At 41.5% G+C, this 26,310-nt stretch overlaps 3 protein-coding genes across 4 annotated transcripts in view; 1 reads left to right on the forward strand and 2 right to left on the reverse strand.

The window, feature by feature from the left end:
• LOC130915314 (apolipoprotein Eb-like) overlaps positions 1 to 26,310 on the forward strand; it is a 108,974-nt gene that overhangs the window by 46,067 nt on the left and 36,597 nt on the right. The gene's annotated exons all lie outside the window — the stretch shown is intronic.
• apoa2 (apolipoprotein A-II) lies at positions 184 to 1,493 on the reverse strand. The gene is made up of 4 exons (XM_057835274.1): positions 1,338 to 1,493; positions 1,139 to 1,183; positions 653 to 884; positions 184 to 571 (listed from the first exon to the last, which is right to left on the reverse strand). Exons 1-4 carry the CDS (start codon positions 1,453 to 1,455, stop codon positions 415 to 417), a joined length of 552 nt encoding a protein of 183 aa, XP_057691257.1. The 5' UTR covers positions 1,456 to 1,493; the 3' UTR covers positions 184 to 414.
• apoc4 (apolipoprotein C-IV) lies at positions 8,235 to 10,308 on the reverse strand. Of its 2 annotated transcripts, none has more exons than XM_057835277.1 (4): positions 10,260 to 10,308; positions 10,050 to 10,089; positions 9,882 to 9,966; positions 8,235 to 8,513 (listed from the first exon to the last, which is right to left on the reverse strand). In XM_057835277.1, the coding sequence occupies exons 2-4, from the start codon at positions 10,087 to 10,089 to the stop codon at positions 8,327 to 8,329; spliced, it is 312 nt and encodes a 103-aa protein (XP_057691260.1). In that variant the 5' UTR covers positions 10,260 to 10,308; the 3' UTR covers positions 8,235 to 8,326. The 2 variants fall into 2 exon arrangements, with proteins under 2 accessions (XP_057691260.1, XP_057691261.1); XM_057835278.1 differs by having other exon boundaries at positions 10,050 to 10,168; positions 10,260 to 10,278.

The raw sequence follows: 26,310 nt of genomic DNA on the forward strand, positions 1-26,310 counted from the left end.
AATGAATAGTTCTATTCATTTCATTTATGAACAAATATTCCGAAGAACTTACAACTGATGGTGGTTGTTTAAACACTGTAAATTAGTCTTCTGAAAAATTTTGTACACATCAGTTAGTAATAATATTTCTGATCAAACATGATATAAAATGAACATATTCCCCAAAAAGCACCTTTTCCACCGTTTTTTTTGTTCCTGTTCCTTTTATTGCACACACTCACAGAAACAAACATTCACATTCATTCAAAGACTACTGTTGGTGTAACGAACACAAACATCTTGCAAACTCTGAGTACAACTGGTGTGGATGGGGTTGGAGAGTTTTTGATGACGTGAAATAATGCTCTGTGCTCTTTTTTGGTTGAAGCACTGTGCGGTCTCCATCAAGTTTCTGGGAAAAGCCGACATCGCCATTTACTCTGCAGGCAAGAAAATGTCAAGGAACTTCTTAGTAATGTCGATCTGGTCGCTCAGGAACTGGCCAACGTATGGGCGCGCGTAGTGTCCGTACAGGCCCAGAATGCTTAAACGGGCCTTGTCCACAAGGGGGGTGATCTCTTCAGCAATACCCCTGCACAGCAGACAACGTGCATAAGTTCAAGATTGCAGTTAAAGTTCAAAGCATAGCACCATTGCTTTTTCAAATGCTCACCCGGAAACCTTGGCGATGGCCTGAAGCTCTGGTTTGGTCTGAAGACCTTCAAAGAACTCTTTGACTGCCTTGCCGTTGTCTCCTTCCCCCAGTTTTTCAATGACGGGGGCAGCAACAGACTGCATCTTGCCGTAAAAATTGACCAGGCGCTTGAGGAAGGTAGTCCTCATGTCGATTACTTTATCCACAAGCTCCTGGTCTGGTGCAGGAACTTCGCACAGGCTCATGGAAACTGCAATGAATCAGAGAACATCTGAAGCACTTTACATTGAAACGTTGACAAGATTTTGTTACTTTTTCCCATTTCAAAAAATCCTTCTAATTTTTTATATTGAGCAGAAAAAGATGAGGTTTGCACGTGAAGCCATTGGCAAGTTTTTGTTATATTATACTGAAGAATCCAGAATCATCTGTCTTCCATAAAAAGTTTATAATTTGTGTCATAAAGTCTTATTGAAGTTTCAGATCAAGAATGGTTTTTCTCACCCTGCAGAGCCAGGATCAAGGCGATGGCGTATTTTGCGTTCATGTCTGAAAGGTGAAGAAATTACTGCATTAATCAATACTTCTGCACTTTTTTCCCATACAGATGACCAATACATCTTAAAACACATGCTCCTGTGATCCTTGAATGTAATAAAGTTTAACACTTTTGTCTGGAAAATTAAGTAGTTGAAACGCATACCTGCTATTGATTGTGTCTGGATCCCAGAAGTGACAGTCTGCTCTGAAAGTGAGTTGTCTGCAACTGGAAGCGCACATCTGGACCAGATGATATAGGGGGGACTGCTAGCACACGTCATCTAATCAGGACACACATGCACAAGGGCACGCGCGCACACACATCACCTAAACAAAGTCCAGTGTACATGGTATTCGCTTCAAAACCCAACTGAGTCTTGCGAAATGCACCTCGATTTACAGCATCTTTGGGGCTGTATATTCATAATGCACCCAGAGACCCTCCTGATAGCACACATGTTGCTGCGCACGTATGTCTTAATCTACAGTTTGCTCATAAAACTCCCCGTTGATTAGATTATCTTGAGCTCGGCATCAGTTTTTCTGTTTCGAGCAAGGCCAGAAGCGCCAGTCTGGATGCTACCTCGCTGACCTCTTACATGCAGTCAATGTCGTTTTGCAGATGATTTTTTTTAATACCTTTTCATATGCATCACGTGCCTGTTAGTAACTTTTTTATTTCTTTAATTAGATAATGCAGCATGTCCCTCAATATGAACCCAAGAATCCTAGTTTGAATGATGACCAAATGATAATCCTAATGCTAATGATGATGAGTGAATTTGATCAATTAGATTCCTGTTTTATATCACTGAGAAATACTATTGCTTTGCATACGTAAAACCAAAATTTAACACTTTCTGGCTTAGCCCACACTCAGTTCGCCTCTGCAGTTTCATAGAAATCTTTTTGTGGCATTACAGATAAAACAAAAAAAAATGTTTACTCTGTAAAAACATTTTCCTGTCTATTGCCACCAAGCATTTTTGTCTTCAACTAAACTCGTTTAATGGAAGGGTCCTCTGTGATGGTTCTGACCTATGGCTTTCAACATTGCAAACGGTGTGTAAGGAACTACTTGGCACAGTGGCGAGAGAATTAGGCTACGTTCATACTACAGGTCTTAATGCACGAATCTGATTTTTTCGTGTTTTTCCGACTCGAGTGAGGCATTAACCTGACGGTCTGAACGGGACAAGTCGCATAAAACTGGACCATTTCAAATCCGATCTGGGTCACTTTCGTATGTGGTTCAAATCCGACCTGGGCCACATTTTTCCAGACTGTCGTGGCGGTCTGTACTGTCCAGTCTCTCAAATTGGAATTCATGCAGCAATTACGTCATCAAAAAGCGAGAGAGACACTACGGTAGCGGTGCAGCTGTGCGTCATTAGCGCCTAGCTTGCCTTGAACGCGGCTTATAAGGAAGGGTCGGACTTGACAACAGTCATAAAAAAATAAAAATGGGTTGAGGATAAGCCTGAGAATGATCGGTTTTCTGTCTGCTCCATATAAGCAATAGTTCAACATTGCTTACACGGCCGAGAGTCGGGGCAAACTGCCCGTATGTGCATGTGACATGCACGGACAGTGCGTGCATGCTATCGATCCATATAGTTTGAATATAAGCCTAAACTGTTAGGTTTTGTGTTTGGTTTCTCCTTGTGTGACTTGTCCCTGTGATTACCCATTGCTCTCACCTGTGTGTGTTTTCCCAGTGTATCCTGCAATCTGCATCCACCTGTGTTACCCAGCTGTTCCTCGTCTCGTTACCCCTTGTCTGCGTATATAATGACCCAGTTTCTTGTCACTCCTTGTTGCGTCATTGTCTATGTCAGTGCCAGAGTCGATGTCTATCCTAGCCCTCGTGTTCCAAGTAAGTCTTTTGATACCCAGCCTTTTGTTAGTAACCTGAGTTTTCTTTGCTGCTGTGTTTTTGGGATCACCTCAGTTTTGGTTTGTACCTTGTTTTTTCTGTCGGCCTTAATTAAATCATTTTTTGCACCGCCCTTTCTGCCTCGCTTTTTGTTTCCCTGCAATTGGGTCCACACAACCTGCCTGCCTGCCCGCGTCCCTGACAAAATGACGCAACCACTTGTGGACCCAGCGGGAAAAATTCGCCAACGGCGAGCACGCCGACGACCATCCGCCCATTCGTCTGATTATGTTTTTCCTCGACACATTTTTTTGGATTCAGATTTTTCTGATTTTGAGGAAGATCATAATTTATATGATCTTCTCTCCGATTCTGATTTTGATTTCATGCCCTCTGTCTCCCCTGAATATTTTTTTTTCCACCCTCCGCACTCTGTGTCCCGTTCGGAGCTCATAGCCAAGGACTCCTACCTGGGATCCCGTTGGGCCATCTATCGGGGACCCCCCCCGAGGTGGTCTACGGGGTCGCCCAGGCTCAAGGCGGCCTAATGAGGCTGTTCTGCCGCCCCTGCCACCTGAAGGCGCTCACCAAAGGCCTCGGCGTGGTCACCAACGCCGACGGCGTGCGGCAGTTCTTCCCGCGCCGGCTCCCCGCAGTCAAGTTCCTCCAGCGCCGGCTCCCCGCAGTCAAGTTCCTCCAGCGCCTTTTCCCCGCATTCAAGTTCCTCCAACGCCGGCTCCCCGCAGTCAAGTTCCTCCAGCGCCGACTCCCCGCAGTCAAGTTCCTCCAGCGCCGACTCCCCGCAGTCAAGTTCCTCCCGCGCCGGCTCCCCGCAGTCAAGTTCCTCCCGCGCCGGCTCCCCGCAGTCAAGTGGCTCCCGCGCCGACTCCCCGCAGTCAAGTGGCTCCCGCGCCGACTCCCCGCAGTCAAGTGGCTCCCGCGCCGACTCCCCGCAGTCAAGTGGCTCCAGCGCCGACTCCCCGCAGTCAAGTGGCTCCCGCGCCGACTCCCCGCAGTCAAGTGCCACCCGCGCCGACTCCCCGCAGTCAAGTGCCCCCCGCGCCGACTCCCCGCAGTCAAGTGCCCCCCGCGCCGACTCCCCGCAGTCAAGTGCCCCCCGCGCCGACTCCCCGCAGTCAAGTGCCACCCGCGCCGACTCCCCGCAGTCAAGTGCCACCCGCGCCGACTCCCCGCAGTCAAGTGCCACCCGCCAGCAGTCTCCTGCGACTCCGCTGCTGTTCCGCCAGCAGTCTCCTCAACTCCGCTGCTGTCCCGCCAGCAGTCTCCTGCGACTCCGCTGCTGTCCCGCCAGCAGTCTCCTGCGACTCCGCTGCTGTCCCGCCAGCAGTCTCCTGCGACTCCGCTGCTGTCCCGCCAGCAGTCTCCTGCGACTCCGCTGCTGTCCCGCCAGCAGTCTCCTGCGACTCCGCTGCTGTCCCGCCAGCAGACTCCTGCGACTCCGCTGCTGTCCCGCCAGCAGACTCCTGCGACTCCGCTGCTGTCCTGCCAGCAGACTCCTGCGACTCCGCTGCTGTCCCGCCAGCAGACTCCTGCGACTCCGCTGCTGTCACGCCAGCAGACTCCTGCGACTCCGCTGCTGTCCCGCCAGCAGACGACGACGACGACGACTCCGCTGCTGTCACGCCAGCAGACGACGACTCCGCTGCTGTCACGCCAGCAGACGACGACGACTCCGCTGCTGTCACGCCAGCAGACGACGACGACTCAGGCGCTGTCACGCCAGCAGACGACGACGACTCAGGCGCTGTCACGCCAGCAGACGACGACGACTCAGGCGCTGTCACGCCAGCAGACGACGACGACTCCGCTGCTGTCACGCCAGCAGACGACCCAAAAGCTGTTCCGCCAGCAGACTACTCCGACTCTGTTCCTGGTCCGCACGACGACCCCGACTCTGTTCCTGGTCCGCACGACGACCCCGACTCTGTTCCTGGTCCGCACGACGACCCCGACTCTGTTCCTGGTCCGCACGACGACCCCGACTCCGTTCCTTGTCCGCACGACGACTCCGACTCTGTTCCTGGTTTGCACGACGACTCCGACTCTGTTCCTGACCCTCGCCCCGACGATGCTGCTCCCCGTTCCCTGCCACAACGTGGCGGTATGGACGACCGAGCACTACCTCGTCTGGGACGCCCGCCTGATCTGCCCGTGCGGTCACCCAATGTCTGGCGCCCCGGGCGCCCTCCCGATCGACCCGTGCGATCGGCCCACGTCTGGCGTCCTGGACGCTCGCCTGACTGGCCGTGACGGGCTGGTGTTGCTCCCTTCTCCGAGCAACCTTCTGACTTTTTGTTTCCTCGGGACGTCTGGGATCCGTCCCTTGAGGGGGGGGTACTGTTAGGTTTTGTGTTTGGTTTCTCCTTGTGTGACTTGTCCCTGTGATTACCCATTGCTCTCACCTGTGTGTGTTTTCCCAGTGTATCCTGCAATCTGCATCCACCTGTTTTACCCAGCTGTTCCTCGTCTCGTTACCCCTTGTCTGCGTATATAATGACCCAGTTTCTTGTCACTCCTTGTTGCGTCATTGTCTATGTCAGTGCCAGAGTTGATGTCTATCCTAGCCCTCGTGTTCCAAGTAAGTTTTTTGATACCCAGCCTTTTGTTAGTAACCTGAGTTTTCTTTGCTGCTGTGTTTTTGGGATCACCTCAGTTTTGGTTTGTACCTTGTTTTTTCTGTCGGCCTTAATTAAATCATTTTTTGCGCCGCCCTTTCTGCCTCGCTTTTTGTATCCCTGCAATTGGGTCCACACAACCTGCCTGCCTGCCCGCGTCCCTGACATAAACTGGGATTATTTATGTCTGTTATTTGTGTCCTCTTTTTAAAAAGCAAAATATGATATCCCTGGAATGACGGATGACAGCCAGCATGTGTGGTCATTTGTTTTGATGCTTCTGCGCATGCGGGTTGTCTTGCTCAGCGCGTGTCGGACTTCGAATTAGTGCGCATGCGTAATACTTGAATGGTCTCAATGGACAAAGGCAGTCTGAACGGGCACGCCAAAAAACAGATACGACAAAAAATCGGATTTGTGCATTAAGCAGGGCTGGCCCAGGCCATTTGGGGGCCCTAAGCAAAATAATGCAAAGGGGCCCATAACTTTGGCCCACCATTTCATCACATTGTAGTGTGAAACCCATACATGCAATCCAAGCCATATGTCCATATTTTTTATATTAATCACATTTTGTTGCACTGCATATTTCAAACTTCTAACCCCAAATGATTGTCAGTACTTACAGTAGATAGCGCCAAAACTTTTTCTAAAAGAGGAAAGAAAGAAGTTAAAGAAGAACTTTTATTTTTTTTAAGCTTGTAATCAAAAAACTCACAAAAATCAAATAAAGCAAACTGTAGTCAACAAAATAGAATATTAATTAAACAATTGCCAGATTGGGGGCCCCCTAGTGGTCAGGGGCCCTAAGCAGATGCATAGTCTGCGTATAGGCTGGGCCGGCCCTGGCATTAAGACCTGTAGTATGAACCTAGCCTTAGAAAACGTTCATTTACTGCTGTTTGGCTGATTTTTTTTTTTTTTTTCTTTATCGTTTTGCAGATTTATGTGGTACAAGTGCTTTTAACACAAATCATGACCTCATAATGTATTGAGGGGGCGCGGGGCCGATAAATAGGGGGCCTGCATTGTTGGCAAGACCGTCAAAGCTGACAGAGTGGAATCAAAGACAAAGAGCTTTTTCGTTGAAAATTCTTGTGAATGAATGTTTAAATCCCTGAATTATTTATAGATATGGACGTAAAATAGTATTGATTCTCGGTTAAAAGCAAAAAAAAAACTTGCAGCATTTATTTTTAGTAAATATGTCGAAGTACAATGCTAGTCTGTTAGTGAATGTAGCTAGCGGCCGCCTGATGTAAACAGCTTTTCCGGTGAAAATTCTTGTGAATAAATGCCTAAATCCCCAAATTCTTTACAGATATGGGCATATAACATTCTCGATTCTTGGTTAAAAGAAAAGAAAAACGTGCAGTTAGCATTTATTTTACGTAAATATTGCGAACTATGATGCCAATGCAGTAGCGGCTAATTTCTCCCATTGATTTTTTCCACAACGTTTCAAAATGCATGCATGGTATGAAAAATATAATAATTACCAAGACAATCCTTTTTGTTTGTATGCGGTACGGCTTTCCTACTTTTTAAACAGAAATCCGGCGTTAGATGCTGCGTGCGCGTGTTTGTAAATAGCTCCTCTTCATGTTGGCGCCCCCCTACTTGAATGTGAGGTGCAGTGCATGACCGATCTGACTCGTCAATACCATTATGAAGTCAATGCACAACTATTTCCTTTAATTTAGATTGCACTACTGTGTTAGTGATCAAAGGTGGTAGCCGGAAAATGACTTGAAATACCGGTACTCCATTTGAAGTAGCAGACAATTGCATCAAGGTACTTGCAGCTTTTTATCTTGAGGATTTTCTTTTTTAACCTTTGGGGCAACTACAGATTTTGCTCTTGTTTCGACAGTGTGGCATAAAGTCAAACATCCATAATTAATATAGAATTCTGGCCATTTAAAGACAAATAGATGGATGTGGGTCATTTGGTGGAGAGCTTCATCCAGTGACTAGCAATACGACTACTGCCACAATGGACAAACATTTTCACTATCCTTACACAGTAACATATTTAATCAAAGAAATTTAAAATCAAAGAAGGCTGCAATACATGTACATACTCACTTTGTCTGGTTCTGTCTTTTATTCAGTTTTTGTTTTTATAATACAATGTGGCTCACTCCCTGTAAACTGAATTTACTCAAGGGTATAATGAATATTCTGAATCAAAATCTGAAGATTTTTTTTTTTTGTCTATAGAAACTGCATTGTGGTAAAACTATCAAATCAGTTCCATCCTTTCACTTCAATCTTGGTGCCATTTATACAAAATGGTGGCATTGGAAAAATGTATACAGGCAGTGTAAAAGGGGCCTAAGAGACGAAGCTTAGAGTCGAATAAATAATTGTCAATGATGCATTATAAAATAACTTGATTTAAAATGTTGACGTTAGTGATTGAACATAGCATTCAGGATTGACATCACTGGACATTAAAACTAACAACATGAAAAATGGCCTGGCTCAAATGAAACAAACTTCCCCTTATTGCAAGTCAATCGTCTACATAATATAAAAACTCTCATTTGATGACATCTGCGTATTGTTGCTTTAATGATATCTGTGGTTATTTGCTGTGGACGAACAAAAAGACAGCTAGCAACTCTTCTCTTAAATTCAGCCATCAGTTGTATTTGGCATAAATAATGGCAAGTAGTAGTGCATCTTCTCCCTTGCAGATGTCCTCATGCCAGCTGCCCAGTTCCTATAGTTGTCCACCACAGGTTGGATGTGCTCGCCATAGTACTCGCCCGCAAAATCGATCACCACATCCAACGCAGTCTCGACATTCTCTTTGGCTGCACTGTGTGATACATGTGCATAAGTACAAAGCATGAATAGGAAGGTGCAAACATTCCGAAGCAGAGAAAGTCAATATTCAACACCACTGAAAGGCTTACAATCGTGAAAGAACGGGCATGTTAGTTGGATAGATACTCTATATACTGTCTGTATATTTGTGTGTGCTCTATACATGTGCCGATTACCAGTTTCAAGGTATATACCATGGTATGAAAATGTCAAGTTTTCAAAACCGCAAAAATGTTTCATCATACCGTCCCCAAGGTATTAGCTATTTTTTATGTCCCAAAAATGCATGAAGAAATCCCTTGTTTGCAGCTGCAAGGCTCAACCCTCCTCTGCCGGTTGTTGCTCAGTGTCAGTGAGTCAGCTGTGCTACACGATGGCTGGAGGAGGTGAAACTGCTGAACTCTGTTTCCCCATTGAAAAAAACAAAATCGCCGGTATGGGAATAATTCAGCTGCAGAAAGGTTACAGAATGCCCCGGCTCAGAGGAGGCAAGCCAACCGACATGTAAAACATGGTTGAGGAGGGTGGCTGCCGAGGAGGCAACACCTCCAATATGATTTCGCATTTATACAAAATTAAAGGTTGGTAAATACTGTCATGAAAGTTTCCCACCAGCTACGAGAGTTAACTCCAGTGTGTTTAGTGTGTCTAGTGGTGGTCAAACATAGTGTTTTTTTTCTCTCTGGCAACTGTCTGTGTTAAGAAAGAGATTGTGTGTATAAAGTAAACATGATACGAGTCATACACACGTACTTTTTATGGAAAATAATTCAATTATTTTTGTTCTGATGTTAATAATGTTGCGCTGTGGCTGTGGGTTTAGGCTCACCTAAAGGACTGAATTTATTTTAATTTTAGAATACGTTAATATTTTTTTTTAATTTTAATTTTTACTTATGTTATATGTTAATATGTTTATTCATTCATTCATTCATTTTCCATGCGGCTTTTAGAAAAATAAAAATCCTGTTAAATGGCAAACATTTTTTATTTATTTATTTATTTATTTTTATCCACACATTTTAGAGCTGTAATAGCAATACCGTGAAATCGCGATATTTTGGCTTAAAGTTATCTTACATTCAGAATATCATACCGGCACGTGCCTAGTGTGCTCATTGCATTCTAAATTTGTGCTCATTTTAATTCATCTGTTCAGCACGATGATTAAAAAGTGTTCTATGTATAATAGAATTTATGTGGTTCCATGTTTTTGTGTTTACTTGTGTGTGTTTCTGTGTGGTCATATGTGAGTAAGTGTTAATTTTTGTTTGCAGTTTGAGTGTTCATTTGTTAGAATGTGTTTATGATTTTTGTGTGTTCGCTTGCATGTGCTTGGTTGTGTATGTAGAAGCAATACCGGGCCTTGTCAAACAGTCTTGTCAGCATTCCCGGAGAATCTGGTGGCCCTGGGGCTGGCGTTTGTGCCCAAAGTGGGCCACATGCTGGAAAATGGAGGCGAAATCTTGTCAATGGAAATTTTTCAAAAAGAGAAGGAAATGAAAACGAGAGGGGGAAAAAAACATACCTTGAATGAGTAAAATGAGAGCAACGATGAAAAATTTCATCTGCCATCAGACAAAAACAACTTTATTCATCTTTTCCTTATTATTATTATTATTCGCGGGTCCATTCTGTCCTAGGAACCTGTTGCGATGGTCACTTTTAACATTATTCAAACAAAACTGAACCTCATCAAAAATCAACCTTAAGTAGGGAAATTGTAACCATTTTGTACCTTTTTTTATTTGTTTTTGCGCAGCCACTCCAGCAGACACAAGTTGAATGAAACAAGTGTTATTGAGCCGTTTTATTTATATAAGGCAACAGGTTGTACATTGGTCCCAATGGCATGACTTTTTGTTTGAGTTCCATGTAGAAGTTTTTTTTCTAAATGTTTTTATTGTTTGTTTTAGAAACTGTCATATGATAGTTTAGGGCACTGCCCTTAAATTTCTGTATACTGTGTTCACCCTAATAATTCTAATACACTAATTAACCTCAAAGATTCTTTATTAGTGGTCGGGGCCTACATCTGCAGTCTTAGACAACCATCCAAGTGCCCTTTGGAGCCCATTTTGCAGACGTTGATGTGTTTGCCGACTAGTCAAAGTCTCAGATCTTGCGCGACTGGCTAGGAGTTTTAGAAAAGAGCCCATGTGATAAACATGTTCGGCTTTTCCGTGGACAGAGTCCATGGCAAAAAAAATCTATTTGATCTCTGAAGCAACAGTCCTGATCCCACAGCTGTCTAAACACACACAAGGGTGAAGACTGTTTGTCCCAAGCCCCCCCTCCCCCTCCAAAAAAGTATCTAAAGAACACCCTAAAGGGTCACCTTCCCTGCTAAGGGACAGTTATCATCAGTCAGGGAGATTATATTTTTATGGATGTGTAAAATTGTTAAAACTAATGTCAGGCATTAAAAAATGGTTAAACTCAAGCATCTTTTTAGTCTTTTCTGTAGAAGTCAACAAAAAGATGATTGCCTAGGGGTGGGTTAAAAGTTACTTTTCCTCTGTGATCGTCTTCAAAAGTGTTATACTTGCATTATTATTTATGATAGCAGATTCTTAAGCTCACTTTAAGTGTTGTTTGTGTTTGTCACCCCAATTTCATGACCAGATAAGCAGTCAGTTATCCAACCATAACTATAACATTGTACTGTGCCCTGTAGCACAACTGTGCCTCTCACAGGTTGATTAGGTTATTCAGTGGGACAAATAAGTATTTAGTCAACCACGAATTGTGCATGTTCTCCCACTTGAAAATATTAGAGAGGCCTGTAATTGTCAATATGGGTAAACCTGAACCATGAAAGACAGAATGTGGAAGAAAAAAAAACTGAAAATCAAATTGTTTGATTTTTAAAGAATTTATTTGCAAATCATGGTGGAAAATAAGTATTTGGTCAATACCAAAAGTTCATCGCAATACTTTATGTACCCTTTGTTGGCAATAACGGGGGCCAAACGTTTTCTGTAACTCTTCACAAGCTTTTCACAGACTGTTGCTGGTATTTTGGCCCATTCCTCCATGCAGATCTCCTCTAGAGCAGTGATGTTTTCGAGCTGTCATTGGGCAACACGGACTTTCAACTCCCTCCACAGATTTTCTATGGAGTTGAGATCTGGAGACTGGCTAGGCCACTCCAGGACCTTAAAATGCTTTTTACAAAGCCACTCCTTTGTAGCCCTGGCTGTGTGTTTGGGATCATTGTCATGCTGAAAGATCCGGCCCCTTCAATACCCTTGCTGATGGAAGGAGATTTTCACCCAAAATCTCTTGATACATGGCCCCATTTATTCTTTCCTTTACACAGATCAGTCGTCCTGGTCCTTTTGCAGAAAAAACAGCCCCAAAGCATGATGTTTCCACCCCCATGCTTCACAGTGGGTATGGTGTTCTTCGGATGCAATTCAGTATTCTTTCTCCTCTAAACACGAGAACGTGTTTTTCTACCAAAAAGTTCTATTTTGGTTTCATCTGACCATAACATATTCTCCCAGTCCTCTTCTGGATCTTACAAATGCTCTCTAGCTAACCGCAGACGACCCTGGACGTGTACTTTCTTCAGCAGGGGGACACGTCTGGCAGTGCAGGATTTGAGTCCCTGGTGACGCATTATGTTACTGACCTTTGTTACTGTGGTCCCATCTCTCTGTAGGTCATTCACTAGGTCGCCCCGTGTGCTTCTGGGATTTTTGCTCACCGTTCTTGTTATCATTTTGACGCCACGGGGTGAGATCTTGCATGGAGCCACAGATCGAGGGAGATTATCAGTGGTCTTGTATGTCTTCCATTTTCTAATAATTGCTCCCACAGTTGATTTCTTTACACCAAGTGTTTTACCTATTGCAGATTCAGTCTTCCCAGCCTGGTGCAGGTCTACAATTTTGTCTCTGGTGTCCTTCGACAGCTCTTTGGTCTTGGCCGTAGTGGAGTTTGGAGTGTGACTGACTGAGATTGCGGACAGGTGTGTTTTATACCGATAATGAGTTGAAACAGGTGCCATTAATACAGGTAACGAGTGGAGCCTCGTTAGACCTCTTTGACAGCCAGAAATCTTGCGTGTTTGTAGGTGACCAAATACTTATTTTCCACCATGATTTGCAAATAAATTCTTTAAAAATCAAACAATGTGATTTTCTGGAGGGGGTTTTCCACATGATGCTCATGTTTGAGGTCTACCCATGTTGACAATTACAGACCTCTCTAATATTTTCAATTGGGAGAGCTTTCATAATTAGTGGTTGACTAAATACTTATTTTCCCCACTGTATCTGTGATCAACACTTTTACGATGGTCATTAACCATTTTCCCATTACAGTACATTTGAGAAGAAAAATCTCTGAACACCATTTTACACCCTGACATCCAACAATCAGGCCACTACTCAAATTTAGCCTGATCAATATTTGTTTGCCCTAAGAACACAAGAGGTAGTCATGCTGTTCCAGCGACATAGTTGACCGCTACAGTTTGTGATCGGGGGTTAATATGGCAGAAGTAGTTGTTATTTATCAATTCACCTATTAAATGAAAAGCAGTTTCCTCGTGTTGCTTTAAACCTTTATTTATTTTTTAAAATTATTTTCTCTAAGATATTTCCTAGTTCTGCTAATGATGATAATCTGTGGTCAGCTGCTCTTCCACGCATCAGCCTTCAAAGAAGCAATGCAGCCCCTGGTGGATCATTAATCGCCATAAACTTTAGTCAAGCTCTTGTGAAACTGTTTGGAAGATGAGCAGTCATGTTGGTAGTTCACCTTTGTTCCAGTTGTCTTTTGACACATATACACAATGATGCGCAAACATTTAATCATAAACTTTAATTCCCTGCCATACAGTAATACAAAATACATATACTGTTTGAGCAATTATTTAGTTTAGGCTATGTCAAAGGAGGATATCACTGAAACACGCAAAAAATATTAACAAAAACAAAAACATGAAGCTATTCCTACATAGGATCATTTGAGAGCATGAGCTGTAAGTTTGTTTGTTTTTGGGTTTTTTTTTTTTTGTCTTTTATAAAGTTACAGAAGTTCTTTAAAAAGTTGATTTGAAACACAATTGGTACTGGATCTGGGAATGCTTTTTGAAATTTGAATGTTAGTGATTATGCTAGTTAGCCACACTAAGTTGGCTAACATTAGCCATCATATTTTTGTGTGTGTTTGTTATCTAATTATAACAGTACCTTTTTGACCCCCCCCCCCCCCCCCCTTAAAAAACAACATTTGTCTAAATCATAATCAAAATAAGGCTGGCCACCACTGTTTAATGCTATTTGCATCCTCAGTTCTACAAATATTGCAATTCTATGTACAGAAATGTTATTTAAATAGACACTTGGGGCTCTCTTTGTTTTTTTGCTTCACTCATTTGTATTAAACAATGTATAAACAGTGAAATTGGGAGTGTTCATGCAAGCTCCCCTTTAATACATTCTCAGACATGTAGTGGATTCCTGAAATGTTTTTGAGTTGTTTTATTTATTTATTTATTTATTTATTGAAGAGCTCCTTTCTCTGTATTCACAATAAATATCTTTGTATTAATTTTCAACGAGCTACAGATGGATCATTTGGAAGAATAAATATATAGTTTGGCTCTAATTGAAAAAATGGCAACTTGGTAATTTACATGACAACGAAAACCGTTTAATACGGAGAATCTAACCCTGACAGTTGAAAGAATGCTTGTATTGCAACAAATTGCACTAAATGTTATGTATTTCCCCAGCAGAACAGATCATTTATTCACATATTCAACACACTTTTGACAATTAGGTTGCATTTATTGGACATATTTGAAAACATGTTCAAATGTTTTTTTTTTAACAAAGCCTTTTAATTTCACTTAATGTAACATGTCTTCCAAGAAGCATAAGGTATAATTATAGCATACAAAGAGAAAATAAACCATTTTAGCAAGTCAGCAGAACATAGTGTGATGATGAGGATGTTCAGACCAATGATTCACACTTGATGGTCCTAGTCAGAGCCAAACTGGTCCTTAAACCATTTCCTGTTTGAGAAGAAATGCACAGATTACATTATTAAAAGTGTGTGTGTGGGTGTGTGTGTGTGTGTGGGGGGGGGGTGGGGGGTGGGTGGGTGGGTGTCTGTGTGTTGGTGGTGCAAGAGATATTTTGAACATACTTGATGCCTGTGGCGAATTCACTGTTGCTCAGCTTGTCAAATGACTGTTTGGTTTGCGTCGCCAAGTTGTTAAATACATCGGATATCTGATCGCCATACCTGCTCAATTTCTCCTCAAAGGTCTCATCCTGAGCATCTATTTGTGTACAAAAATAATTGAATACATAAATAAATGTCTATTAGATAAATTATTTATAAAGTCATAATTAAATCCATCGTTTAAACTGGGTACAGTGGACTCAATACTCACCTGCGTAGGCTATCAGAGCCAGCAGGACCACAGCAACTGCGAGGTACAGTTTCATCGTTTGACTGTGAAAGGAAAAAAAAAAATGCATTTGAAAATGTATAAAATAAACACAAAAATGCTATATTTTTAAAATGGAAAGAGAAAAAAGACCCCTAGAATATTACTGAGTTAAAATTAGTATTTGTTTTAAATCAGTTCGCTCACTGACATGACATCAAATGTCTCATACCTGTTGTTGGTCTTCTTCTTGTGGATAAAACTGCTCTGTTTGTGTGTTTTTATCTGTGTAGGTGTGTGTGTGTCTCTCTCCCTTTATATGCCTGCTGCCTTGCAGAAATGTGACGAAGGCTGGACTCAAACAAGCACACGTGGTGCCCCCCTCTTTTCTTTTTATTGACCTTGTCACCAATGCCACATCAGTAAGTCAGTTCAGGCTAAATGCAGCCAGAAAAACAAAATCAGATCAGTTTTGATTGATAATGTCAGAAGTGGTAGAAGGTTTTTGTGTGTGTGTGTTTGTGCCATACCTGAGGACACTTTAATTTGACAAGCACGTTTTTTGTTGTTGTTTTTTTTTATTACCCCTCAAATTATATGGATCACATAGTTTTGTTCTGGAAAAATGCACCTGAAATATCACCATTATGCAGCCTGTAAAAATACCAGTTACTTTCTTACATGAATACTTACTTACTAAATACGTACTGTGTATCACAGAAAACTTGTATGAACACTTATCTGTATCTTGCACTGAGCAACAAGCTGTAATCAGATGTTTCATGCTTTACTTCCAGCAATGCCCAGAGCAATCTGAACCTACTCTGTTGAGATGTTTACCACCTTGCAAGGATCTTCTCCTGCCTGAATACCTTTACTGGAATCTTTCCTCACACTGCTGTGTGCTATCAAACCAGCAGATGGCCACCTGTATCTAATACTTTACAAACAAAAGCCCTTAATAGCAGCCGGGCACAAAAATATGCAGACTAGTTATTAGAGGCGTGAGAAATTTCCAATTCTTAGATTATTCGCGATTCGGCTGTGGAAGATTCGAGAACGATTCACAAACATCCCAAATTCCGATTATTGAATTATACCAGGTAAAGCGGAAGTAAAACACAGTCAGCGCGGTCTTTGGGACGCAATGAGGAACAGACCGAGAGTAAATATCATGTTCAACTCATGCCGCTAGATAAAAAAACAATCATACCTGACTGCGGCCGACAGCCGCTACAAACAACGCCCACTTGCTAGTTGCTACAAACATACGGCTACAATAGATATCATATATATGTAGAACTAGATGCAATATGACAGACGACGTCGGTGTTAGAAGATGTATTATTGAACAGAGATCGAAATGACAGACTTTCCGGCATAAGTAAACAGCCGCCATCTTAAAGCAGTAGACCTCTCTAGAAGGCTCTGTTATAGCAAACTTAATTAACTTTTTATCTAAAATACTCGTAAATCGGCAGAATCTTGATTAAATAGTTTTAAAACTTTGACAAAAGTAGACAGAAGGGAAATTATGGAACAATGGGAGCAATTTTAACAACTGTAACAGTTGATTCACGACATTAAATTAATTGAATGTAGTTTAAAGCTGCTGATTCAGAATGGGGACTGGAGTTTTTTATTTACTGTTATTTTTGTACATTTGTTTACTGTTATATGTTAACTTGATACTGAAATAGTAGTTTGGATTAGCCTGAGAGGATTTTTGAACAAATTTGGAACTAATGTACAAAACATTTAAAAAAAAAAAAAAAAGAGGGGGGTGCATCAATACTCGTTTTATAATCGAATCGGAGCCTCTGAATCGTAATCGAATCGTTAGGTGCCCAAAGATTCCCAGCTCCACTAGTTATAGTAACACCACAGTGGCATTGAATTCTACAGTATGTTAGAAGGGAGGTCAAATGCACTTCCACTATGTTTGTAAGGTTTTATATTTACAAACAGGCAGTGTTGTTAATAAAGGCGTTACTAACGGCGTTATTTTCTTCAGTAGTGAGTAATTTAATTAATTACTTGTCTCATCTTGGCAACGCCATTACCGTTACTGAGGCGGGAAAACACGTGCGTTACTATGCATTACTATGTGGGTTGACTGACGCGAGAAAAGTCTGAGAAAGATAGACTCATGGAGACGAGAGAGCAGAGCAGGAGTGGGGAGGAGGCAAGGGAGTGTGACGCCGTTGCAAACGCGATGCTACTATGCTAGGTGGCTCCAATAATACCTCATTGTAGGTGATAGCCTACAAACTATGCCCACATGATGCTATAGTAGATATCACATATATACAGGACTAGATGCAAATGACATACCCGGCGGCGTTAGCAACATGTATAAAGAACTAGATGCGTTAGTAAACAGCCGCCATCTTAAAGCAGTAGACTTCTCAGGAAGGCTCTGTTGTACAGAACCTTCCTAGCGAGCGTAGGTAACTTTTTATCGAAAATGCTCCTTAATCGGCAAAACTTAACTTAAATCTATCTTTAATTCACAACATTAAATGACTTCCACACATAGCAAAGGTTACTATCTAGTTATCGCAATATCTGCAATACCCCTGTGTCTTAAGTTGAGGGTAAAGGATTTGGATAGGGCCAGTTGTCCCAAAAACCCTTTAAACTTCACATTGTGTGACCTGTTTTTTTTTTTAGTTTATTATTGTTGTTTACGTTTTATTTTTATTATTTTGGGAGGGAAAAAAAACATGAAAATTATCACCAGTTACTGTGCCAAGTAACTAATTACTTTTACATTCAGGTAACTGAGTTACTAACACAATTACTTTTTGGGAGAAGTAATTTGTAACTGTAATTAATTACTTATTTAAAGTAAATTAACAACACTGCAAACAAGTATACTTAGAAGTCTGCCAGGGAAAGGGAGAGAGTAATGATCATCATGGTCAATGCAGACAGCTAGACCTGGAAAGAAGAAAAAAAACAGTACAGCACATTGAATCAGTCACAGGTGAACAGGAGTTACCAGTTGAAGTTGGATTAGACACGTGAACTTGACCTCAGCCGGTCAACATTGCACATTTACACAGACAAACGCTCCTCGCTGCATTTGAGTCTTCATTGAACCCAGACTTTTGTGTTTATGAATGTGGGAATCTGAAGGCACTACATTTTAGACAGGAAGACTGGAATAGAGATTCGTCTCCGCTAACTCAAAACTATGAGACAGATGTGCTAACCGCCAGTCTAGCATTCTGCAACTCACCAGGAATAGATTTCAAAGTTTTCGTTTAATTTAATTTTCTCCTAGTGTAACGCCTGAAGAGATGAATGTTACTGCTTGTTGTGCCAGCGGTGCCAAGTGAGCAGATTATATGTGCCGCTGCTGATTAGCGTGGGTGGATGGGGGTGGGGATGGGCAGAAAGAAAAATATCTCAATCCTCTGACGAAATGTCATACTATGTCCTCTCCACACTAATTTGATTCCATTGCTGGACTTAGTTGAACCTATTTTCCACGGTTATCGTTTGCGTCAAAAATGAGATCCTGTTTGGTGTCCTTAACTTATTGACTGCCAATGGCAGCAGTAGTAGTCGGTCCATTTTAACTGGGAGCACTGGCAGTGATTAGTCACTACCAGCTGTCTCCAACCGCCAATGGTACTCAAGTATGATCATTCACTGCCAAACCTCCCAGTTCAAGTGGATTGGGTGTCTATTGCCATCATGGGTTAGGACAAAACAGACATACTTGTTGTGATCTGTGTGCCCACTGGGGTGATGCACTCTGGATTAAACAAACACATCAATGTAGCAACCTTGAGATAAAGCCGCCCTCTTGTGTTGACATCAACCAAGTGACCAGCATAGTTCATTCACCCCATTCACTTTACCCTAAATTTTTGCCATTTTGCTAGAGTATTTCCCCAAACCTAGTTGAGTCGAAACAGATCATAATAAGCTGATTTAGGATATTTTCAAGGTTCAGAGCTGTCACCTGAGTGATTTTGTTTTGTCTTTCCCCTCAGTAATCAATTTACGGTGAAGCAAATCAGAAGTTGACTGACAAATGGATTGTTTGGTGTCAGTCGACCATGGATGGTTGTTTTCGTCACTGTGATATTGTTTGCATTTTTCTGTTCGCTGCTGTTCTACTGTGTTTTACATTTCATTTTATTCTGTAAATCATTTGAATTTTTTTTGTGTTTTCTCGAATGGCCAAACACTCAAATTTATATTATTTCCTGATTTATTTTATTTATTTACCTTTTTTTTTTGTAACATTTGAACACCTTTTTATTTTATTGTGCCCTTGTTGCGGTAGACCTCACAAGTAAAGATCCAAATCAATTTCGAAAGTTACTCAGGGTGACCTTCAGTCAGAGTGGAGTTCATTGATTAGTAAGATACCATGACCTAGTTCACTGCTGATTGCATAACAATCAATTTAAATGAGCTCCTCGGATACTCCTTTGGACCCAAAGTGACAGCTCAGCCAAAATGCATGTAATCAAGTATTTGTGATTGCACTGAGTGTTCTGACACGATCACTCCAGAGTTCAAAGTTTCTTTGCGTGGGAAGAATTATTTAATTGATTTACCACCATCAATCTCACATGGACACAATCCTACCCACATTCATGTTTCTCATTGACTTTATTAAGAGTTTGAACCCAAAAAATATTGAAGAAAAAAAAATCATTTACCCCTGAAAGATTTACAAATTGATTGTCAGATGTAGAAAAGAAAATTCACAATCTACAGCATGAAAGAAATCTTACTCTAAGAAAATATAACTTCTAACAGTACACAAACTATCAAATATTGTTTAAAATGAAAAAGTACATATCGTGTGTACGGTATTGGTGGGATCGTATCGCTATCAGTGAATCTTGAAACCATTGCTGTATAGTTTTTTTTTTATTTTTTTAATGTGTTATTTTTTGGTAGTGCTTTTTTGTTTTGTTTTGGTATGCTAGCCTTTTTTGAATTTAATTTTATTGTGTTTTCGTACTGGAGGCACGATGGAAGAGTAGTTAGCACGTCTGCCTCACAGTTCTGAGATAGGGGGTTCAATTCAATCACTGAGGCTACATACAGTGGGGCAAATAAGTATTTAGTCAACCACTAATTGTGCAAGTTCTCCCACTTGAAAATATTAGAGAGGGCTGTAATTGTCAACATGGGTAAACCTCAACCATGAGAGACAGGATGTGGAAAAAAAAACAATCACATTGTTTGATTTTTAAAGAATTTATTTGCAAATCATGGTTGAAAATAAGTATTTGGTCAATACTAAATGTTCATCTCTCAATACTTTGTTATGTACCCTTTGTTCGCAATAACGGAGGCCAAACGTTTTCTTTAACTCTTCACAAGCTTTTCACACACTGTTGCTGGTATTTAGGCCCATTCCTCCATGCAGATCTCTAGAGCAGTGATGTTTTGGGGCTGTCATTGGGCAACACGGACTTTCAACTTCCCTCCACAGATTTTCAATGGGGGTTGAGATCTGGAGACTGGCTAGGCCACTCCAGGACCTTGAAATGCTTCTTACGAAGCTACTCCTTTGTTGCCCTGGCTGTGTGTTTGGGATCATTGTCATGCTGAAAGACCCAGCCACGTCTCATCTTCAATGCCTTTGGTGATTGAAATTGATTTTCACTCAAAATCTCTCAGTACATGGCCCCATTCATTCTTTCCTTCACACAGAACAGTCGTCCTGGCCCCTTTGCAGAAAAAAAACAGCCCCAAAGCATGATGTTTCCACCCACATGCTTCACAGTGGGTTTGGTGTTCTTCGGATGCAATTCAGTATTCTTTCTCCTCCAAACACGAGAACCTGTGTTTCTACCAAAAAGTTCTATTTTGGTTTCATCTGACCATAACACATTCTCCCAGTCCTCTTCTGGATCATCCAAATGCTCTCTAGCGAACCGCAGACGGGCCTGGACATGTACTGGCTTCAGCAGGGGGACACGTCCGGCAATGCAGGATTTGAGTCCCTTGCAGCGCATTGTGTTACTGATAGTAGCCTTTGTTACTGTGGTCCCAGCTCTCTGTAGGTCATTCACTAGGTCCCCCCGTGTGGTTCTGGGATTTTTGTTCACCGTTCTTGTTATCATTTTGACACCGCAGGGTGAGAGCTTGCATGGAACCGCAGATCGAGGGAGATTATCAGTGGTCTTGTATGTCTTCCATTTTCTAATAATTGCTCCCACGGTTGATTTCTTTACACCAAGCGTTTTACCTATTGCAGATTCAGTCTTCCCAGCCTGGTGCAGGTCTACAATTTTGTCTCTGGTGTCCTTCGACAGCTCTTTGGTCTTGGCCATAGTGGAGTTTGGAGTGTGACTGACTGAGTATGTGGACAGGTGTCTTTTATACCAATAATGAGTTAAAACAGGTGCCATGAATACAGGTAACGAGTGAATGAGTTAAAACAGATGCCATGAATACAGGTAACGAGTGGAGCCTCGTTAGACCTCGTTAGAAGAAGTTAGACTTCTTTGACAGCCAGAAATCTTGCTTGTTTGTAGGTGACCAAATACTTATTTTCCACTCTAATTTGGAAATCTTTAAAAATCAAACAATGTGATTTTCTGTTTTTTGTTTTTTTTTTTCCCACCGACATTCTGTATCTCATGGTTGAGGTTTACCCATGTTGACAAATACAGGCCTCTCTAATCTTTTCAAGTAGGCGAACTTGCACAATTAGTGGGTGACTAAATACTTATTTGCCCCACTGTACATCTACACTAGGACCGATAATCGCCTTAACCATTTAAAGTATTATACTATACGTCATGTTGGCTACACTAATTTACCTCTTGTCCAGATGTTTTATAACACGGGCTGGAGAGCCAGCTAATTTGTTAAATGCCGGACACCCTGTCTAGTGTAGCCGCCGGCTAACCGTGTAAAATCGGAGCCAACAGAAATTGCGTCATGAGACGCGTCATCCTAATTTTTTTGTGTTGCATTACAGCATCGTAAAGAATGGAGGCGTATGGTACAGACGTGGCTTTTCTGCTTTTCTTTTTACAAATGAAAGAGCTTGTAATTTTTACGCATGAACGTGTCCGGAGAATTGGACATCGAACAACGCCTACAAATTAAAAGTAGTGCAGACAGGTATAAATATTGTCTGAATTACAAGGCAAAAAAAAAAAAAGTATCCTTCCTTGTGTAGATGTAGCCTAAACCTTCCTTTGTGGAGTTTACATGTACTCCTCGTACATGTGTGGGTTTTCTCTGGGTGCACTGCCCTCCTCCCACATCCCAAAAATCATGCAGGGTAGGCTGATCGAACACTTCAAATTGTCCGTAGGAATGAGTGTGTGTGTGAATGGTTGTTTGTCTATATGTGCCATGCGATTGCCTGGCAACCAGTTCCAAGGTGTAGCTCACCTCCTGACCAGGGCTAGCTGGTATAGGCTCCAATACCACCACGACCCTCGTGAGATGAATGATTGTGCTTTTATTTTGTTTATTTCACCTCTTAGACTTTAAATCCAGTACCTCTTTGACCTATATTTCATTGATCCGTGCCTTGCCACATTCAGCACACAGCCAATCCGTACTTCTCTGTGTTGTTTTGGTACAAAAAAAGAAAATAGCAGCAAAGGGATTGGATTGCCTCACTTCCATTGTCACACAGACGTTCCTCTTTTACTGCAGGAGGGAAATAAACCAGACTAACCTAATAGTGGCATCTGAACTTCCTTAACCCACTATCTCCTCTCCCCTTTGCAAATGCATTCAAAGCAGTATCCAAGACGACCGTCTTATTTGCTGTTTTACACATTTTTGCTTTTACACAAGTAAGCCCTTAACCCTTTAACACCGAACGTGTCGGCAGCGACGCGTTTACGCATATCATCTTTGAAGCTTCGTCACGCTGTAATTACATCACCCACGTGCTGCTGGTTGGTCTCGTTTGAAAGTGCGGAAGTTGATGTCCACACCAGTTTTTATTTGAAGTCAATCGGCCAAGAAAAACGGGAGATAATGTCATTTGAGTTTTATAGTTTTATTGCACTCATAAATATGCATTAAAACGCTGCATGGACCATGTATCCATCTCCATATTTCCATCATTTCTTGTCCTTTTTCAAAAGCGAAAGCAGCACAAAAGACTACTTATCCCAAGAGTCGTTGTGATGTCAGGAAGGACGAACCGAATGTGATCATTTTTAATAAATTTCCAAGCGAGGCGCCAACTATTGAAAGGGAGACATGCGAAGCAAGCAGCGGTGTCGTGCCGAAAAATGCACAACACCGGTTGGTTTGAGCGAGCGACTTTGAAACGTGCAGAATGAATCTAAAACTACATTTAGCACAAGCTAATGCATTATTTCATTAACTCAAGGAAGAAGATGAATCGTATTTGTCGTTGTTTTCCTCTGATGAATCGGCGTCTCGGCGAGTAGAAGTGACAGTAGAGCGCAAATGGCGAAAGAGTAGGCTGTGTGACGTTGTGTGTGACGCAGCTCCGTGACCTGTTCAAGAAGCTTTATTGAGTGCGCAAAAAAAAAAAAAAAACTTTATTGGGTCGCATGCCTGAAAAATTTGAATTGGACTACTTGTCAATATTTTTTAAAATACTTTTTTTCAATGTTATATATATTTTTTCTTCACTGTAATCTTTTCAATTTTTATGTAGATGTGTGTGCGAGAAGCTTGATTGCATGTACGTATATACTTTTGATAAGGTGATGGGTACAACACCTAACTTCACAAAGAGATATCTTCCTAACCCTTTTTGTGTTAGATGATATATGTAAATTTTTTTCTCACTATTTTGCACACTATATAGACTGTTTTGACCATAGTATGTGTAAAGGCCAAAAACGCCTTTGACCATACCTGCTGTTTGTGTTGAATTGTCAAACATAAAACTATTTAATCTTATTTTTTTCTATTGAATGTTTATCCTAACAAGTTGAATAAATATTATTAAGCTTCAAAACGGTTGGTCGAGCATGTTTGGTTGTCAATGGGACGTCAACATTACAAATTTTGAAAAAAGATTTTGGGATTTTTTTGTCTTTTTGGGTCCAACATGTGGATTATAATTGGTCAGTGAAGAAAACAACAGTTTAGACATGAAGTTCAAGGTGTCCTGAAAAAAGGGACCCAATTTGGCCATTGTAAACCATTTTTTCTTTGAAATATAAAGGCAACATCAAATGCATGCAAATTCGGCCAAAATAGGCTTAGGTGTTAAAGGGTTAAGTGACCATTTTGTTTGGCAGACATGGCTCAGATTGAAAAGGCCGCATTGGAGTCCCCACAGCTTTTGACGAGTTAATCTCCATCTCTTTTGTGTTGGGTGCTTGCGTGCATGTAAGCTTGAATAATTGTACGAGGCACAGAGTGTGAAAGTGCAAGTCCATACTGGTATTAACAAGTTTACAAAAGTGGGCCCTTTTGTGATAGAGGGGGAGGGAATTGACGATATTTTTAGTAGGAAGTAACATCTCTGCAGGGTTATATTTTGGGGGAGAGGTTACTAGCAGTCAAGCACCTGTTAATTTCTGGACATTTCAAATTATATAATCACAGCACAGATGGAGTACTGTAGACATGCTGAGCAAGTAATGTGTTGTTTTGCACAATACCTTTAAGTAACGAAAAAAACTCTTTCCCCAAAATCAAGGAATGAGAAACAATTGCCTCTCACGCTTCTTCACTTCACCCACGCATGCACAGATATGTCATGTTGCTGTCATGAAATTGTTTCGTAAAACACAATCAGCTCAAATAGCTAAAAACCTCACCTCTAATAGAAGAAAGGGTCATTTGTTTATTTTTATTTTTATTTTTTTATGTCTATGGATGGAAGACTTTGGACCCGAGCATACTTTTTTTTTTTTTTTTTTTTAAATAAATTTGTTTGGCTATTTTTTCTCATGTATTCAACACACTTTGTTTGTAATGCATTTGATTTGATTTATTTATTTATTTGCCCTTCAGGCATGACAAATCCAAACAAACATACAGCATTTATATATGTTTACAATTAATTCAACCTGAAAAGAAAAGGGCTGACGGGAGAAGCCGAAGCTTATTGAAACCCGTCCCCAGTATACCATATAGGACGCAGAATATATCAAATATCGGTTTTTGACATTCAGATTTCATAGAGGTTTCAAGGTTTTTTTTTAAGGTTTTTTTTTTTTTTTAATACAATAACCATCCCCTGTGATTGTTCATTTTCCCAATAGTCCATTGTCGATCGTGGCAATGTGCTCGTTATGTTGATTAGATCCAGTAGATTAGATCATAATTCAGAAGTTAGTTTATTCAGTTGATTCGATCCAGAAGATAAAGAATAGCTGAGGACCGACGGTAGGCCGTGTCCGCCACCCTCCTTTTGTCGACTTAATCCTCGTCGCAGTTTTCATTCCTTGCTGACTCCCGACGAACATTCATCTCAAGGTTGCGCAGCTTCGTAGTAGGTTGCATTGCCATTCCGGTTGTGGACTCATGGCCTGGAGGGACTGGCGTCGCTGGGTCCTTCAGACCACCTCATAAGGACCGTCCCAGCGATCACTTTCCCACCTGGCACAATCAGAAGAGTAGCTGCCAGCAGAGCACCAAAAGGAAACATCCTCGATATCGTAATGCATGCATTAGTTTTATTCATTTCTTCATTTTGAGTAGGCTTTATCTGCTTCTGGTGTGTTCTCCTTATGCGTCTCAAACAGCTGTGCAGATGTCACAATGTGCTTGGCCCCGTGCTGAGCTCAGAGAAAACACAGCTGTCTGTGTCAGTCCTGCAGGACGCATGTTTTCATTCAATTGCTTTATATGCAGAGTGCTTATGTTTTTGCAGATGGCATGGTACTGTTTGTCCAGTTTTAAGGTTGGGTTTTGCATTAGGGGTCAAGGACCATTGTGTCCTATAGAAGGGGCTGTAGATTTAAAGTGCGTACAACTGGAGAAAAAAAGAAGCATTATTATGTGAATTACAATCATATTTTGAGACGATTCGACTATATACAACAATTTAGCAAAGCGCAAGAGACGAGAAATTAGTCTTTTAATTTGCCGGTTAGCCACGCCTACCATTATAGGGCTCTAGCGTCCCGAACAGGTGGATGACGTCAGCGGAGTAACGATTTCATCTGATTTAGTATGCGCCCAATGAGGGGGGATTATTCAGAAGGAGAAAAACGCGACGAAGAGAGCCGCGAAATGTCATTGTTTCAGTCTCACTACTCCAATATTTTTACAGGATAGTCTTTTTATCCAATATTTTTCCCCAATAGCTAAATAAATGGCATGGTCATGACAAATAATAGTCTTGTGCTAAATGGAATATGAAATAGTAAAAATGCATTTATTCAAGACGACATGGCAAAATTACTCCATAATGGTCAAAACTGTC

The sequence above is a fragment of the Corythoichthys intestinalis genome, chromosome 4, assembly GCF_030265065.1.
Source record: "Corythoichthys intestinalis isolate RoL2023-P3 chromosome 4, ASM3026506v1, whole genome shotgun sequence".
Lineage (NCBI taxonomy): Eukaryota > Metazoa > Chordata > Actinopteri > Syngnathiformes > Syngnathidae > Corythoichthys > Corythoichthys intestinalis.

What these genes read in the sequence shown, in the direction of transcription:
- apoc4 (XM_057835277.1), bottom strand. Translation starts at nt 10,089, where the DNA reads ATGAAATTTTTCATCGTTGCTCTCATTTTACTCATTCAAG. An exon ending in TCTCATTTTACTCATTCAAG is followed by an intron (nt 9,967 to 10,049) that starts GTATGTTTTTTT and finishes TCCATTTTCCAG; the next exon opens with CATGTGGCCCACTTTGGGCA. An exon ending in AGACTGTTTGACAAGGCCCG is followed by an intron (nt 8,514 to 9,881) that starts GTATTGCTTCTA and finishes TGTATCACACAG; the next exon opens with TGCAGCCAAAGAGAATGTCG.
- apoa2 (XM_057835274.1), bottom strand. Translation starts at nt 1,455, where the DNA reads ATGACGTGTGCTAGCAGTCCCCCCTATATCATCTGGTCCAGATGTGCG. An exon ending in CTTGATCCTGGCTCTGCAGG is followed by an intron (nt 885 to 1,138) that starts GTGAGAAAAACC and finishes GATTCATTGCAG; the next exon opens with TTTCCATGAGCCTGTGCGAA. An exon ending in GCCATCGCCAAGGTTTCCGG is followed by an intron (nt 572 to 652) that starts GTGAGCATTTGA and finishes TCTGCTGTGCAG; the next exon opens with GGGTATTGCTGAAGAGATCA.